This window comes from Poeciliopsis prolifica, unplaced genomic scaffold (genome assembly GCF_027474105.1).
Source record: "Poeciliopsis prolifica strain line A6 unplaced genomic scaffold, Auburn_PproV2 SCAFFOLD001, whole genome shotgun sequence".
NCBI lineage: Eukaryota > Metazoa > Chordata > Actinopteri > Cyprinodontiformes > Poeciliidae > Poeciliopsis > Poeciliopsis prolifica.
The window spans coordinates 1355793-1374304 of record NW_026562376.1 but is presented as its reverse complement, the minus strand read 5'-3'; the positions used below and the strand labels follow the sequence as shown (position 1 = coordinate 1374304).

The window sequence follows — 18512 nt, the reverse complement described above, 5'->3', positions numbered from 1 at the left end:
AACCTGGCCAGGAACGTCTCAGAGTCGCCTTCTGAGGTGAGCGCTGCACCCACCGCTGCAAAGATCAGAACTAGCAGGTTTCAAATCAAAACTCATAGAAATCTGGAATTCTGTTCCTTACGGGGCTGCAGCTAACAATTATTTTAGTTGATTAATCAATTATTCTGACGATTAATCAGATTTAAGAATTGGCACCTTCTGCAGATTGTTTATTGAATCACTTGAGCCTTTTTATACAATTTTAGAAATATATAAAAGATTCAAATAAGTCCTTTTTAAAATAAGAAAATATAAATAAAATGGCACCATGTGCCTGGAAAACACATATTACTGTCCCTTTAACTGAAAAATGTCGATATTTTTGTCTTAAGATCTGCTCAGTGATGTTCTCGCAGCACATTTCCTTTTTTCCAGTCAGGATGTCTCCTGCTAACAATGAATCGATTACCAAATCAGATGCTGATCGTTTCACTCATTGATTGTGAATAATTGCTTGTTTGTCACTGATTTGCTGTTCTGACCGGTTCTGTTGGTCTGCTGCCCATCAGCTGGGGAACCATCTTGTGAACGAGGTGGAGCGGCTGCTCAGGGAGTTTTCTCTGAAGGATTTGCCCCAGGAGCAGGTCGTCGTGGCCCTGACCTTGACCCTAGTGAAGGGCGTTTGCATCCAGGCTCCGCGGCTGCTGAAGGGCCTCTTCGACACGGCCGTTCGGTTCATCTGCCATCGGTGGACCAGATGAGTTTTCCTGCGGCACAGGAAGTGACTGAAGGATGTGGCCCCGCCCCTCGGCCCAGCTGTGCTGTAGAAACGTTACTGATGGATTAAACTGCAGAATTATTCATAAAAAGAAGGAACTGAAAGTCAGCACTTGAATTTGTTTCATGGTTTACATGTTTCTGTTTACTAAAGCAGGCATCAAATATGCATGCAAATTTATACTCTGTACTTGAATTAAATGATCAAACTGTTTTTGTCTGTGCATCAGGGCTGGTTCACCCAGAACTGAACATTAATTTCAGCGCTCGTCGGCATTGAGTTCATATTTTTTAATTAATGTAATAATAAACTGCTGGAGATCAACTTCTGACTGGACGCTTTCATAGTTTTTGTTTTTAGCAGAAGATAAAAGTTTCCAGCTCAGACTTTTGGTTTTACTTTACGTCTGCATGGAAGACGGTTTTGTAACAGATTGTTGCAACTCTGGGAGTTTTACAGATTAATCACATCTTTAAAAATGTTTGAGATCCACAATGAAGGTTGCTTTCATTTGCAAGCAGGACTGCTTTAATCACCATGGTAACAACATATCCCATAATTTAGGCCCCACGCTGGCAGCGTTTCCTCGTAATTACAACTTACTTTAAAATTCAAAATTACAAAAACTTATCCTTGTAACCATTTATATGCACAAGTTATCAAAAAAAATTACTATACATAACAAACTCAAATATGTTAAATTCTTGTAAACTTATCCTTTAAAACTCAAAATTATACCTTATTTTTCTACAAATTACTTTAAATTTGTTTTATCAAAAAATCTCAAAGTTGCAACTTGTAATTATGACTTCCTGTTTGATTTTCTTCTTTCAAGGCAGGAATTGTCTTCCGTATTTCTGCCTTTAGCTCCTGTTTTACAGCAGCATTAAACCTTCATATTTAAATATTTCCACTCGTCTCTGGGGGAAAAATATTTTATTCACAAAAGACAAAAACCTTGTTGCATGTGCAGTAAAATGTGCAACAGATGATTTTTGTACCAGAACTTCCTGCCTGGATTCACAGAAAATAAAATATTTCATTAATATTCATTTTTCAAAAAAATCTAAATCTCTTTTGCTTCTGGAAAAGTTAGAAAACCATAAAAGGTGAGACAGAAACGTGCAGAAGACAGAGTGAGGAGGAGATGATCCTGCTTCAGGGCCCGGTTCTTTTGGACCGGGCCGACCAGAGAAACCCGGCACTAAGGAGCTTTTACATCAAGAATAGGACATTTATTTAAATTAATTTCTACCTCCTCCTCCTGCACAGAATCAGGCTGAAGGTCACTGCGGCGACCAGAACCAGAACCGCTGCGCCATACAGCAGAACCGGGAACTCTTCCTCCGATTCTGGTTCTGGTGTCGCTGGGGTCTGGGGCGACTCTTTCGGAACCTCCAGAACCGGAACTTTTTCAGCCAGGACCTCTGGCGCAGGGGGCTCAGAAGAATCTGGTTCCGGTTCTGGTTCAGGCTCAGTGTTCTGTTTGGGGATGGACACTGGTTCTGGCCGGGTTTCAGGTTCTGCTGGTTCTGGTGAGACTTCCTCAGCTTGAGTCGTGGCTTCCACCTCGACAGGCACTGGGGCGGGTTGAGGTTCGGGTTGAGGTTCGGGTTCGGGTTCCGGGTCGGGTTCTACCCCAGCAGCAGGAGGCGGGGCTTCTGCTGCTGGGGACAAACTCTTAGGCGTCTCCATGGCGACGGGCTCCTCGGGAAGCACCAGGGACAATGGCGGCTGTGCATGCAGAACCGGGTCTCCGAGCTCGACCCGCAGCGCCACCAGGTCGCTCTCGGACATCAGCAGGCTCATCGTGTTCTCCATGGTGTCGCCGTCGCCGTCCTCCTCCATGAGTTCCGCCTCCTCCCGCTCCACATGGACGATGTCGGAGTTGGAGGAGTTGTTCTCGCTGCGCTCCTCGGACAGCGCCACGCCCTCGCCGCCGTGAAGGTCCTTCACGTCTTCGGGGTCCATCAGGTCGACCTGCGCCCACGACTCGTGGCCGCCCAGGGACGCCGGCAGGACGTCCGTCTGCCAGGAGCTGGGCTCGCCGCTGTCGCCGGTGCTGAGCGTGCCGGGCTGCTGCTCCTCTGGCAGGATGTAGATGTCGTTGCTGTCGTCGGCGACGGCCGCCGCGGGCTCCTCGTCCTCGTTCTGCACCAAGCTCAGAACTTTACCCTGCGACAGAACCAGGCAGACAAGATGGCGGACACACATCAGAAGCAGAAAAATAATGGCTGCGTTCACACTGTAGGTTCTGATTCCCAATCCAGTTTGATTCGGTTTGAAATACAAATTTGTTCTGCGTGGTTGTTCCTGTCCCTGATCATTTAGTGCTTTACCTTTAGCACAGCTAATGTTTGTTTTTTAGTGCTTTAGCACAGCTGCTGTTTGTCTTTTAGTGCTTTAGCACAGCTAATGTTTGTTTTTAGTGCTTAAGCACAGCTGCTGTTTGTTTTTTAGTGCTTTAGCACAACTAATGTTTGTTTTTAGTGCTTTAGCACAGCTGCTGTTTGTCTTTTAGTGCTTTAGCACAGCTAATGTTTGTTTTTAGTGCTTAAGCACAGCTGCTGTTTGTCTTTTAGTGCTTTAGCACAGCTAATGTTTGTTTTAAGTGCTTAAGCACAGCTGCTGTTTGTTTTTTAGTGCTTTAGCACAACTAATGTTTGTTTTTAGTGCTTTAGCACAGCTGCTGTTTGTCTTTTAGTGCTTTAGCACAGCTAATGTTTGTTTTTAGTGCTTTAGCACAGCTGCTGTTTGTTTTTTAGTGCTTTAGCACAACTAATGTTTGTTTTTTAGTGCTTTAGCACAGCTAATGTTTGTTTTTTAGTGCTTTAGCACAGATAATGTTTGTTTTTTAGTGCTTTAGCACATCTAATGTTTGTTTTTGTGCTTTAGTACAGCTAATGTTTTTTAGTGCTTTAGCACATCTAATGTTTGTTTTCAAGTGCTTTAGCACATCAAATGTTTTTTAGTGCTTTAGCACAGCTAATGTTTGTTTTTAGTGCTTTAGCACAGCTGCTGTTTGTTTTTTAGTGCTTTAGCACAACTAATGTTTGTTTTTTAGTGCTTTAACACAGCTAATGTTTGTTTTTTAGTGCTATAGCACAGATAATGTTTGTTTTTTAGTGCTTTAGCACATCTAATGTTTGTTTTTGTGCTTTAGTACAGCTAATGTTTTTTAGTGCTTTAGCACATCTAATGTTTGTTTTCTAGTGCTTTAGCACATCAAATGTTTGTTTTTTAGTGCTTTAGCACAGCTGCTGTTTGTTTTTTAGTGCTTTAGCACAACTAATGTTTGTTTTTTAGTGCTTTAGCACATCTAATGTTTGTTTTTTAGTGCTTTAGCACATCTAATGTTTGTTTTTGTGCTTTAGTACAGCTAATGTTTTTTAGTGCTTTAGCACATCTAATGTTTGTTTTCTAGTGCTTTAGCACATCTAATGTTTGTTTTTTTAGTGCTTTAGCACATCTAATGTTTGTTTTTTTAGTGCTTTAGCACAGCTGCTGTTTGTTTTTTAGTGCTTTAGCACAACTAATGTTTGTTTTTTAGTGCTTTAGCACAACTAATGTGTTTTTAGTGCTTTAGCACAGCTAATGTTTGTTCTTTAGTGCTTTAGCACATCTAATGTTTGTTTTTTTAGTGCTTTAGCACATCTAATGTTTGTTTTTTTAGTGCTTTAGCACATGTAATGTTTGTTTGTTGTGCTTTAGTACAGCTAATGTTTTTTAGTGCTTTAGCACATCTAATGTTTGTTTTCTAGTGCTGTAGCACATCAAATGTTTGTTTTTTTAGTGCTTTAGCACATCTAATGTTTGTTTTTTTAGTGCTTTAGCACAGCTGCTGTTTGTTTTTTAGTGCTTTAGCACAGCTAATGTGTTTTTAGTGCTTTAGCACAGCTAATGTTTGTTTTTTAGTGCTTTAGCACAGCTGCTGTTTGTTTTTTAGTGCTTTAGCACAACTAATGTTTGTTTTTTAGTGCTTTAGCACAGCTAATGTGTTTTTTAGTGTTTTAGCACAGCTAATGTTTGTTTTTTAGTGCTTTAGCACATCTAATGTTTGTTTTTGTAGTGCTTTAGCACATCTAATGTTTGTTTTTTAGTGCTTTAGTACAGCTAATGTTTTTTAGTGCTTTAGCACATCTAATGTTTGTTTTTTTTTAGTGCTTTAGCACATGTAATGTTTGTTTTTTAGTGCTTTAGCGCGGCCGATGTTTATGATTAGTTCTTCATCTTTATCACAGCTAACCTTTTAGTTAGCAATACCCAGAAGAGGAGAAGGTCCAGGACAGAAATCATTCAGCCTGTGATGCAACCAGAGGAGCTCCAGTCTGGTTAACATGTTCATTTCAGACGCCGGTTATTTCCACCATGATCTTCATATAAATAGTTCGGTAGTTCAATTCAAAAATACTTTATTTAGCTCAAAGTTAAATTCATTGTTCTCATAATTTATATCATCTAGTCTTTGATTAGTTGTGGGGTTGTGAATATTTTCATGATTTTCTGGTCCATAATTCAGATTATAACCTGGAACAAGCTTTGGATGGTAAACAGGATTTAACCGGCAGTGTCAGTCGTTTGACTGACAGGAAGGGCGAACGGTTTGACAACACAGCAGACAGAAAGCGTCTGACAGAAGAGCGATTCACTCATTTTCAACCAAAGAATATCCAGAACTTACAAAAAGAAAATAACTGAAGGTTATTCTCTGCATGTCAGCTGGTGAGAGCAGAGAGATTAAATCTGGGAACGCTCCAGAATTATCCAACATCCGTATTCTCCCTAAGCTGCTTTACATGTGGAACAGCAGGAGCACTTTCCAAAATCCTCCAGAATGGCCTTCCAACACCAATCAGCTGCTTTTCACCCACATTAACAGACATTTAAAGGCAGTTTAACAACAGCAAGTCACTATGAGCCACAGATGAAACATTTCAAACATGAAGCTTTACCGTTTTATCCCAGCTAACCTTCAGGTCGGTCGTGCAGATTTGCGCGTTGCTGACCTTGAACTGTGCTGCAGCTGCCAAACATTAACCTACGCTGGGCTTCGTTGCCAGACGCAGATCTCCGCCCTCGCCTGAAGACAAACCCAGACGGCAGATTCCTGGGTCGGAGCCAGAGCCGCCTCTGTTTTTCACTCTCACTGAAATTCTAATCTGACCTGAGATCAGCACAGGCAGGGCGACACACCGAGGAACTTACCAAACTAAATCCCTGAACTCATCTAAACAAAACATGTTAGCATCGTTTGGAGACTGCAGTTCTCAGAGATGCACATAATCAACATTTATTGACTAATTCGGCTCCAGTTGATTGGGTCGCATCAATAAGTTCACCATCTTGGCACCAGGAGCAAATAAGTTCTGAAAATGATTCAGATTTATTTGGTTAGAAAAGTCGCTAAACACAGCGAGAAAGTGGCTGCATATGTGCAGAGTAGAGCTCAAACGATTGATTATTGAAATAATTGGCCTCTAATTTAGTAATTAATTAATAACTGCGGTACAGACTCTAAAAAAAGCCGTTTTTTGGAAAAACAACATGTCCACTGCAGTAATTTAGCCAAGACTGCACACAAAAAATTGCATTAATATTTAAAAATCTTCTTAAATCTCTTCTACCCAGATCTCCTGCTGTGCAGTTTTAGCTTCGCCTGGTTCAGATTCTGGAAAAATTAGTCACCGTTTGATTATTGATCAATAATCAGCAGGTCATCCCTACGCTGTACTGATATTCAGTCCAGCAGAAAAGATGGAGATTTTCACATTCTTGGCAATATAATGATCATTTTCTAATTCTATTAGAAAAGAATTTGATTATTTGCATTTTAAAATGTCTTACTAATATTGTACATAAAAGGCAAAGTGTTTTTTATCTGATTAATCGATTAATCACCAATATAGTCAATTATTAAAATAATCGTTAGTTCTAGTCCCAATTTTCTTATTTAAAAAGTAGATTTTTAAATCACATAAAAGAACAGAAATTGTGTTCTGCTGCTGATCCAGAACCACGGAGACGGGTCGTGATGAACGTGTTCCACCCTGGAGCCGGTGAGCGAATCGCTTACGTAAGTCCGGGAGCTGGCTGCGGCGTGAGGCTGCGGCGCGAAGCTGCTGCAACGCAAGGCTGCTGCAGCACGAAGCTGCTGCGGCATCAGAAATGTTTTGCATGTTCCCAGATATCCTGCTTTGACTATCAGCTGTCGGGTTCACAGCGTTTCACCTTCATCCTCCAGGATTCAACGACTCAAACCACAGGAGAAAATGGCTGACGTCAACTTTGAGATCAGCAGTTTCCAGAAGGAGAAGGACGGCCGGCTGGTTCTTTGCGCTGCCAGACCTGCAGAACCCGACCCGGGCTTTGTTCCTGCCAAACCGACTGTGAACCACATTAGGCTCATAATGAACCTCATTGTTTTCTGCTCCAACAGTCAAAACCCAGCATCCTGCTCCGGTTTCATCTCAGAGACGTTAACAACGGCCTGGCAGACAAAATACATGATCTGGAGTACGAAAAAGAAATACGATACAGAGAAACAAAGTCGGGCTGAAACGATTATGATTAATCGATTATTGACATAATTGACATCTAATTTAGTAACTGATTAACTAAAGGAAAAGGCCATTTGAGATAAAACATTTGTCTGCAATATGTTTTAGCCAAAACTCCTAAATTATGATTTGCATATTAGATTTTTTATATATACTCATTTCTAACATTGTACTAGAAAGGCTTAAATAGTTCAATGGAAAATCTGTAGAATGCAACTATTTTTATGCAATTAATTAATTGTCAGATGAATCGATTACAAAAACAATCGTTAGTTTCATCCCTATAAAGAAGCCTGAAGAACCACAGGAGGCGGCAGCGGCCATGTTGCCAGGAAGAGGAGACCTTCTCAGCACCTGGAAATGAGTTTGGGTTTTTGTCGCTCCACAGGAAAACGTCTCACCTCGACGTAAAATCCTGCGGCGCCGAATCGCACCTCAGCGCACAAATCTGTGGAGATCCAGCCGGACAGGAGCCACAAGACAGAGCTCAGGTCGCAGTTCGTGAGTCGGGCGCCAGCATGCAGCCGTCAAAGTGGAAGAGATGCAACTTTGCTCCCACTGGCTGCTGTCGCTCGGCCGGCCCTCCCCTCCCCGCCTCTCTCCTCTTCATCCCTTCATCAGCCATCCCGTCATCTGTTCAGCTGTGACGCGGCGTTGTGGGAGAATGCAGCTTTGTCTGCAGTAATGGAGCGGCGATAACGTGCCGAGTCACGTGGCTCCTCATCAGTGACCTCGTTTACAGCCAGCAGCGCTCCCCTCACTTCTCCAAAGCAAACGCTGAAACGACGCGTCGATACGAGACCTGGAGCGTTCGCCATCGATGACGACCAGTCAGTCTGATTTTTAAATGACTGCAGCCTCTAAAACAAATAAAACGTCTTCCAAATCTTACTTCAACAAGGAACCACCTTCTGTGGGTCTCTACTGTATCGTTTATAATTTATAGAAGTTTGAGTGATTGTTATCACAATTAATTATGTTTAAAAAACTGTCCATATTTCAGGGATTGCTAATTAGACTTTTTAAATCAATAGCTGTCACATTTAACACGGATTAAATGAAGTGAAACAAATCAAACGTCTTTATGTGACTGGCAGGATTTGTTGGAGTCATGCAATAAGTTGCTGCTGTCACAGCAATAAGTTGCTGCTGTCACAGCAATAAGTTGCTGCTGTCACAGCAATAAGTTGCTGCTGTCACAGCAATAAGTTGTCTAAAAATGCAGAGATTAATCAGTTTTCTTGTTTTCACAATAGTCCCACAAAATATTGTGGTAAATCTTCAGGTTCATCTTCATCTGGACCAGCGCTGCCCGTTCCTGTGAATGACGGGAGAAACGGATCCTATTTGGATTTTTGTTCTATAATTTAGCAGCAATAATGGTTCTGAATTGAAACTGTTGCTCATCTTGTTGATTTATCCATCGAAATGTGACTCATTAATTACAGACCTTAAAATTAACTCTATTAAAAAGTCAAATAAATACTTTGGGGAATCTAATAATTTGAATCCGATGTTATTAAAAACATACAAACATTTATTTAACTTTCTTTAGTGATAAGTACATTAAGTTAAACTGTTCCAGGTCTCCTGAGTGATTGATTGATTGATTGATTGATTGATTGATTGATTGATTGATTGATTGATTGATTGATTGATTGATTGATTGATTGATTGATTGATTGATTGATTGATTTCCTATAGCAGCATTGACTACACTCAGACAGATTGTTTTCAGTTGAGTTAATAAACTGAACCTGGACATTATTTCATTATTTTAAGACTCCAAAGCAATAATTTGAGCCTCAGAAAGTTAACATTTCAGTTATTGCAGCTCATTTTATTAATCAAATTTGATTGAGCCAATGGTTTGTAGAGGCTCTCAATAATTCTAAAATCACAAATTAAAGGTTGGACCTTTCTATATTTTGAAGAGAATATACAGAAAACATAAAAACCTGTTTTAGCATTTTAAGCCAACAGCAGGTGACTCACTGCTGCTCTCCGGTGGCTAATTTAGCAACTGCATGTCGATCTGAATGTAAACGTGCAGAAAGTCCCGTTTCCATGTTTTCAGTCTCAGATGACAGAGATTAAAGGTCACAACTCTTCTCCTACTGTGAACTGAAGTTGTTTTTGAAGAACAAATTTCCATCTTCTGACTTTAAAATCAGTCAAACATCTGGATTTTATTTCTGGTAACATCCGAGGAGACGTCCTCAAAGTTTAACGCTTTACGAAAACGACTCGCCGCCATCTCTTCTTAGTTCATTTCCTCTACCCCATCCCATAATGCAACACAAACCCAGGCTACGGGAATCCCTGTGGGACAGTTTGCAGAAGTTTTCCCCTCTGCGATCGAACACTCACCCATCCTCCCTGCTGGATGATGAACTGCGCCTCGTCGTCCTGCAGGCAGTGCAGCCCCAGCTGCAGCAGCGTCTTCAGAGGCTTCCCTTCATACTGCAGGGCCCGCAGCAGCAGCAGCGGCACCAACACCTGTCAGACACAGCCAATAACGTGAGGAGGCTGCGTCACATGACGACAGGAAGAAGCCACTGGCTCACCTTGTTCCAGCACGATTCAGTGAGTCTGGCCAGATCCAGAGCTGTGCTCTGAAATCTCTGGTCGTCCAGAGGCCTGAAACACGCAAACATTCAGCTTTACAAACACCAAACAGCACTGTCACTGAAATCTGGCCGCAAAGAAAAGAAGTAGTGCTGAAACGATTAATCAGATTAATTGTGATTCATCAGATTAATTGTGATTAATCGATTACTGAAATAATCATCATTATGAAATAATTTTGTAAGCAATTAATCATTAACTGGAGAATACACACTCAAAAAATGGCAATTTGCTGAAAAAACACAACATGTTGAGAGCAATAATTTAGCCAAAGCTGTACAATACATAAAACTTTCTACTTAGACTAAAACCCTTTGACAACAGGAAGTGGATTAAATAAGTGCTCATTGATTCCGCCTCCATTTGAAACAGAAAAGTAGTGGAAAGCTAATTATTCTGTTATTGGTTATTTTCTTGTTTTTGTAAACCTGACTGAAACAAATTAAATAAAATATCAATAAAAACAATTTCTTTAAACTCCTTAACTGGCAGTTTAAGCTTCACTCAGTTTAAATTCACTACATGAATGATGTTATTACAACAAAATGTTTATTTTCTTCATTAAAAAAGAAACTGAATTATTATTTGGAACATTAATGGACTTCTAAAAATGTTTAAGGGGTTAAATGAAAAATCCGTACAATATTTTTATCCAATTAATTGTCAGAATAAGCAATATAATACTCCATCCATCCATCCATCCATCCATCATCCATCCATCATCCATCCATCCATCCATCATCCATCTATCCATCATCCATCCATCCATCCATCATCCATCCATCCATCCATCCATCCATCCATCCATCCATCATCCATCTATCCATCATCCATCCATCCATCATCCATCCATCATCCATCCATCCATCCATCATCCATCCATCCATCCATCATCCATCATCCATCCATCATCCATCATCCATCCATCCATCCATCATCCATCCATCCATCATCCATCCATCATCCATCCATCCATCCATCATCCATCCATCATCCATCCATCATCCATCCATCCATCATCCATCCATCATCCATCCATCCATCCATCATCCATCCATCCATCATCCATCCATCCATCCATCCATCATCCATCCATCCATCCATTATCCATCCATCCATCATCCATCCATCCATTATCCATCCATCCATCATCCATCCATCCATCCATCCATCCATTATCCATCCATCCATCCATCCATCCATTATCCATCCATCCATCCATCCATCCATCCATCATCCATCCATCCATCCATCCATCCATCCATCATCCATCCATCCATCCATCCATCCATCCATCCATCATCCATCCATCCATCCTCCATCCATCCATCCATCCATCCATCCATCATCCATCCATCCATCCTCCATCCATCCATCCATCCATCCATCCATTATCCATCCATCCATCCATCCATCCTCCATCCATCCATCCATCCATCCATCCATCATCCATCCATCCATCTATCCATCCATCATCCATCCATCCATCCATCCATCCATCCATCCATCCATCCATCCATCCATCCATCCATCCTCCATCCATCCATCCATCCATCCTCCATCCATCCATCCATCCATCCATCGTTTCAGGTGAGAGGTGGGGTCACCTGGACAGGTCGCCAGTCTGTCGTAGGGCCACCAGAATACTTGATTACTAAAATAATTGTTGCTGCATTCTTGTCCAACATCAGCGTCTGACCTCATAAATGCTCACATAAAGAATACTGAGAAATGTCAACAAGCCGAGCGAGAGCCTTTGTGCAGATCACGTCTTGCTGCGAGTTGAGCGACTATCTGCAGCAGGATGGAGCGATAGCGAAAGCTCACTGTGTGAAACTCTTTGGTAAATATTTCCACAGCTCTGCTCACCCTGACAGGAGTTTCTCCACGGCGGCGGAGAGCTGCGGACCGAGCTCTCGGGACACGCTGTGCCCAATGGCGGCGAGGCACTCCTCCACGGAGTTGTCCGGGTTCGGCGGGCAGAACACCACCGACTGGCGCAGGTCGAAGTCCGACTCAGAAAACGCTGAAAACAGGAGGAAGATGCCATGAAAACGAGAAGAAAAAGCCGCAGAACTGGAAACTTTGATCAGAAATTAGGTTAATTAAGGAAAAATAAAAACTTTAAATTAGTTACTCAACACATCAGACAAGCTTTCAGACTGAAAACACCAGAGAGAAGTTTCCTAAACACTAAATTGGTGCAAAATGTTTCAATATTAATAAATGTTTAGATGAATTTACATGTCAAAGGTCAACCAGTCACCTGCACCCACAACTACAAAAAACAAAAAAACAAGTTTAGCTGCGCAAACATAGCAATTAATTTAGTTAATGTGGAGAGCCAAGTTGATCTGTTTAACTTGTATTTTTAAAAAAGCTTAAAAACGACAAACAAAACTTGTCCTTGCACAAACCAGCACAGCTGATCGACACCGTATTCAATCTGACTTTGTAAATCTGGACTGGCTGGTTGACCTTGGATGACCTCTGGAAACATTTGTTCACATCTTCCAAATGAGCAGAAAACAAAACTTTTGCTGCACAAGCGTCGAACAAACGTTCGACACCAACTTCATGTAATCTGTTGGAGGAGGGGGCGGGGCCAGTGATGGGGTCAGGGATGGAGGCGGGGCCATTGAAAGGGCGGGGCCAGTGAAAGGGGCGGGGCCTAATTCACTCAGGCAGTAGAAACTTACTGTCATTGACTTCCTGCTCCAGCTGCTTCAGCTCCTCGTCGATTTGCTGTTTCATTCGTCTGCTTCTCTCCCACTCCTCCTGGGCGTCTCCTTAACACATCAGACCTGGACCAGCTTTAAATCTGTATCTACCAACTCAAATATTATCCTGCATTTATCTGAATATTAAAGAGCGGGTTCGGTCAGTGTTAATAATCCTCTTAATCCTTGTTTCTGCTCCATTACCTTGCCTGATAAATAAACTAGTTTATCCTCATATTATAATCAATACTTTTACTGAGATTCGTCCCTGTTTAAAGTTTAAACAGAGACGAATCCTTTGCAAAAGCCCCTGATGGCTGCAGCCTTATTTTACACTTTACTCTCTGTAGGCAGGAGAACCTGGACAGGCAGCTGCTGACTCCTAATAAAACACAGAGGAAAACCCGTCAGAATGACTTTAGAGCGCAGCTCATGTGGAAGTAAATTATTCTAGGCGAATAGCAGAGGTCTAACCAACCATGCGAGGCGTGGAGGTTTCACACCAGCAGGGCAGATAATGCGCTAATAATCTTTAAAACTTTTAGCGCACTTAGTTTTGCCTAAATTATTTGTTTTGGATGAAATTTGATGTCTGTGGAAGTTTTGGTTATTGACTTAATAATTTGTCAAGTAGTTAGAACAACTTCTAGATGAGCCTCTGCTGCAGCACCTGAACAGAATAATTAGGTCATGAAGGTTCTGGAGAACCGAACCACGCTGGAGGTGATGAAGCCTTTTCAGTCCAGTGTTTTGGACCTGTGGCTCATATGAAACCTGCAGGACGGCCAGCGGCCCGGAGGACCGGAGTTTGACACCTGTCACTTCGAAGTTTATATTCATGCTCTTATTTTGACATTTGTTTGCACACCTGTTCTATTTCCTCTTTTTTTACAGAAACTTTATGAAGCAAGAGGTTGGAGCTTCAGCATTAGCTTCCACTAAATGCCATGTTGGTACAGCCCTTTACCTTAGTACTTTAGAGAAAATGGAACTAACTTTTCAAGTCCATCTTTTCATCTCCTCGAGACAAACCACGTTACGCGAGTCACATGATCAACTACCAGATGTTGCTACTGGGGGAAACCATGAAGAAGAAGACAACAGGAAGCAGCTTAATGACTTTTTAACGAGGGATTTTAATTTTGTTTCGTTTTTAATGGAAACGTCACCATTGTAAAATGGTGTTCTTTTGACATTAGCAGAATATTGACAACGTTTTCTGGTCATTTGCAGCTGGTAGCACATCCTGAATAACACTATGATTGTTATAGACTAGCTCTGCTGATCCACCTCCTTTGCTTTTGCCACTCCTTTAAATATCCTATTTATGTTGTTAGACTTGAAGAGATGGTTTGAACTTCCTCATTCTTTCTTTCTGTGGTCATCTTTGAAAGTCCTCTGGGATTTGGGGTCAAAGTTCAGATATTAACTGAGCGTTTGAGATGCTAATCAGATGTTCCTAAGTGTAGAAATAACAATTTGTTGCCATAGTAACACTATGTGAAAGTAAAAAGTAAGTGAAAAATATTCTTCCCAATATTAACTGTCCAAACAGCAACAGTTAAACCAAAACATGAACAAAACTTTATAAACAGACCCAATCAGAACCACCAACACAAAAGGACAATAGCAACCAATTAAAATAAAAACTGAAGACAAAAAAAATCTGCCTCCCTTATTTCCCCTTTGTCCCGTTCAGCCCAGAGACTCGGGGCCGGGCTGCTCTGCTGCCTCAGCAGGCAGCCGGTCAGACCGCTCTGTCCGCCCGTCTACTGGTGTGAGAGTAATCCTACGATAATTGCTCATGACAGGCTGTCACAAACTGGACCGGGTCGAGTGGAAAGCAGGGATCAGTCGGTCATTTGGAAGTTTTCAAACATTCTGCAACTCAATACCGCCTCTCTTCTGCTCGATTTATGAACATAAAGCAAAATAGAAGCAGCTGTTTGTGTTTCTTTCACTGCTGTTTAATGTGGAGAAGCACCAGAACCAGAACATCAGCGGGAAATTAAGGATTTGGGTTCAAATATGCAGGAATGTGGGGAAATAACTCCTGTATTCCCAAAGTAAGATTTCAATAAATAAAGCAGACGTTTCTGTCAATCTGGACAGATATGAGAATACAGATGAGTTGAAAGTGTCTCAGATGAAGGTGGATTCAGATGTCTGAATGCAGACATCTGAAAGCCAGAGAGCTTTCAGATGTCTGCATTCAGACATCTGAATGCAGACATTCAGGGCTGGAGAACAGGTGGCTACACGCCCAACAACCCAAAATACTTTGAGTTGCTGCGACATGAGCATGCACCAGGGCTGCAATGATTCAGCAAATCGCTCTGCAATTGAAATTTCTCACAGTTGATGAATGCTAAGCACCATTAGTCTGATCTGGCCCAATATTGGTTTGGGTCGGCATACGGACACGTTGCAGTGTGACGTCACACACAGGATCTTGCCCCCCTGCTTCCTGCTAGAGGCAAAAACTGCTCTGCTACAATGACTAGCATTGGTTTTAGCGCTGAAGTTGCCAACATAATGAGCTAGATCTTAAATGTATGCGTGATATCTAGAAGAAAAAGGGATGCGATGCTTTGCGATTAATAGCCAGCATTACAAAAACTAGACAACAAGGTCAGGACAAAGTTTTAATTAAAAAAATTTAAACTTTATTGAAAGAGAGGGCAGTAGGTAAGTTATGCTAGCTTGACTATGAGAACCTTAACAAGTATATGTGCTGCAGAATTTAGTGTGTTTTGGTTCAGTTAAAAAAAATTATAATAAGCCAACCAACTCTGACGGATCATCAGGAGGGCAGGGGCTTAAATTAGGCAATCAACCACTGCTGTGTTAGCTTAGCTAATAGCAGCGGAAGATAGTCTACCACAAAAAGATTTTTTTACTTCAAACTTGAGACTTAAAGTAACGTTTGAATCATTTTGCATTTTACACAGCAGAATAATTTTTTATGTAAAAACACAACAATAAGGCTGATTTGCTTTTTGACAGCATTTTATGTTTTAAATATTTCTTCTGCTAACTTAAGCCACTACTACAGAACAGGCAAGGCTATTTTTCATTCTGTTCGTCGGAATAATCAGTAAATTACTCATTTACTAAGAAAAGCGTCACAAGCGTTTCCCTCACCTAGCTCTGTGGTCGGAGTCCGTGATCTGCGGACAGGCAGCTTTCTCAGGAAGTGCAGCACAATGTATTTGGTTTCGTAGTGGAAACATGGAGGCACAACGGCCGAGGCACCAGAGGATGTCATGATCACAACGCTTCAGATTCACAGGCACATCAAGTTTCACTGTCAAAGCTGGACGACTGGCCTGGGGAAGATTAAACCGCTTTTTAAGTTATACAGCCTTCTGAATAATCATGTTTTCTTTCAAATAACAGTAACATTTGAAAAGAATCCACAGTAGGTGTTTGTTTTTAAACGTGTGTTTACTTAAGCTCCATGTGATTTTTTCAATTATTTAAATTTTTCATTAGAGACTTACATAAAAACCTAAATAGGACATTTATAATTCATTCAAAATAGTGTTCCTTATATGAACACTATTCATGTAACGTTATTCAAAAATTAGCCATTAAATTCAATGAGCGAAACCATAGGATGTTCAAACAGACTGAAGGTTTAAATTAAATTCTTGTTAATTTTTTAAAATCATCAAGTTACATTTTCAGACATATGAGTTTTGTTTTTTTTAAAGTATTATTATTATTGATATTGTGTATTAAATAAAGGATTTACATATTAATCTAATTGTTGCTCTATTTCACATATTTATTGCAATTTTATTTAAATTATTGCCTGAATATCACAAGACTCCCTGGAGATTGATGTAATATACCAGAGAACTTTGAAATAACAATAATAAAACAAGTTGAAACACTTTTTATTATATTTAACAATAAGTGAATTTAAAAAAATTAAAAGTAATAATACTAATAATAAAAATAAAGTACATAATAATCTGAAAAAGTCAACATTTTATGAATGATTTTCACTTATTGTTTAATTTTCTAATATCTGAAACATAAAAAAATACTCATATGCTATTTATTTTATATATGTTTTCCAAATTCATTTACGTTATTAAACGTCCAAATTTCTATATATTAATTCTATCCTGTCATATTGCCCCTGGTGATAGTTTATAATTTCAATTAAAATATCACCAGATCCAGAAATACAAAACTCATTAAATGTTTAATGAGTTTAAATATTAAAACTGGTTTTTTTTTTCACAATTATTTATTTTTGAAAATCCCTTTCAGACACTTAACCGACTATAAATTATTTAACTAATTTGTTTAATGGATACATTTATATGTTTATTACCAAAGTCATGTAATTAATGGCTTATTTAACTTTTTTAAAACTTTTTTTTAGATAGTTTTAAATGAGGTGGCGCCACGCGGACTGGCAAAATATGTCAAGTCAACCAAACTATGAAAACACTTCCGGTGTAACTGTCAAAATAAACCACATGCTGCCCAAATTAATTTAAAACTAATAAAACTATTCAGATTATACGCAGTGTTAATAGCAGCATCAAACCTGGTTACGTTTTCATTAAATAGCAGCATCACGGTGGTGTAAAATATTTTCAAGTACCAATAAGTGATCAATATTATCTGGTGAACATGCAAAAAGCTCCTGTCTGATATTTAAAGGGAAAAACCCCGTTTTTAGTTAAACAAACGTTGCTGGAACCCCGGAGTCTCTTTGGAAGCTACATTAGCTAGCTTAACGTTTAAACTGCCGAGAAATTACTTAAATGCAACTTTCTAACGCTCCCGCGGGAGCCATTTTCTCACCGTCCTTGTCCAGAAGGAAACCAAACGCTGACAACCGCCAGGCTGGACGCTGTTGTCGCCACCACCCCTCGCAGCTGCGGGATGTGAAGTGAGCGGAGCGCCGCGGGTCGGCAGCAGCACCAACAATGCGCTCTGAATGGATCGCAAGCGCGCGAAAATGAAACACCGGGCTTCCTGTGAAATCCTTCAACATAAAACTTCCGTTTGCCACAAAAAACGTGCGTAGCTTCTGTTTATATGTGGAAATAAAGCGGATCCTTCGAACCGTTTGGTCAGTTGTGTAGATGTCCCGCCGTTTCCCACCTTTTCTGTCCTTCTAATGTCATTGTCCTTCTATAGCGTATTTTACGGTCTAACGATGCATTCAGGCACATCTCGTATTGTAGACGATCCACATTTAAATGGTTTTAGAATACGTGAATCAACTCTTCCTCACATCCAATTTCACCAGAGATGGTTTGGTGCTTCATAAATAAAGTTATTCACCATCTAAAAGAAAGTTTATGGTTGGAACGTTTAAACTTGTCATATTTTGTCAAATTACAACACGTTTCAATGTATTTCATTGGGATTTTATATGGAATCCAAATGAAGCCATATAAAACAGTGAAAACAGTGATGATCATATCTATTCAAGCATCTTCATTTTAAAACTCTTGAAACTCCAAGCTTTGTACAGCTCAAACAAACATCGACTTGTTGCTCTTATTAGTTGAATTGATATGTTTCTGAATAAATTTACATCATGCAATTTAATCGTTGTTGTTGAACTTTGATGTCATCTTGATTTATACAGCCACATAAATAACACTGATTAAATTACTGTGTAAAAGAAGTGTGTGATTTTTTCTCATCGGGTGTCACAAAGCTCTTCAGTTAGTCAGTGTTATTTCTGGAAATGACATAAACACATATTTCCGACTTGAGTGAATGCACCATGGCGTGAAAACTCGAGCCTTAAAACGCTGTGGAGAAGCGCCGTTCAGAAGACACATCGGGTTTTCCGCCAGTGTGAGAGTTTCA

The 18512-nt window shown here is 40.3% G+C and overlaps 1 protein-coding gene across 3 annotated transcripts; it reads right to left on the bottom strand.

The window, feature by feature from the left end:
- Window positions 1-1678: 1678 nt before the first annotated feature.
- LOC129363534 (bcl-2-like protein 13) lies at window positions 1679-17808 on the bottom strand. Of its 3 annotated transcripts, none has more exons than XM_055035677.1 (7): window positions 17490-17808; window positions 15807-15991; window positions 12642-12731; window positions 11812-11968; window positions 9882-9954; window positions 9685-9813; window positions 1679-2932 (listed from the first exon to the last, which is right to left on the bottom strand). In XM_055035677.1, the coding sequence occupies exons 2-7, from the start codon at window positions 15928-15930 to the stop codon at window positions 2009-2011; spliced, it is 1497 nt and encodes a 498-aa protein (XP_054891652.1). In that variant the 5' UTR covers window positions 15931-15991; window positions 17490-17808; the 3' UTR covers window positions 1679-2008. The 3 variants fall into 3 exon arrangements, with proteins under 3 accessions (XP_054891652.1, XP_054891663.1, XP_054891672.1); XM_055035688.1 differs by having other exon boundaries at window positions 12642-12728; XM_055035697.1 differs by lacking the exon at window positions 17490-17808 and having other exon boundaries at window positions 12642-12746; window positions 15807-15893.
- Window positions 17809-18512: the final 704 nt, after the last annotated feature.

Bases quoted from the DNA above. Each gene is read 5' to 3' on its own strand.
- LOC129363534 (XM_055035677.1), bottom strand. From the start codon at position 15,930: ATGACATCCTCTGGTGCCTCGGCCGTTGTGCCTCCATGTTTCCACTAC. The intron at 12,732-15,806 runs GTGAGGGAAACG...TGATGTGTTAAG, and splicing joins GACTCCGACCACAGAGCTAG to GAGACGCCCAGGAGGAGTGG. The intron at 9,814-9,881 runs GTGAGCCAGTGG...TGTGTCTGACAG, and splicing joins CTGAATCGTGCTGGAACAAG to GTGTTGGTGCCGCTGCTGCT.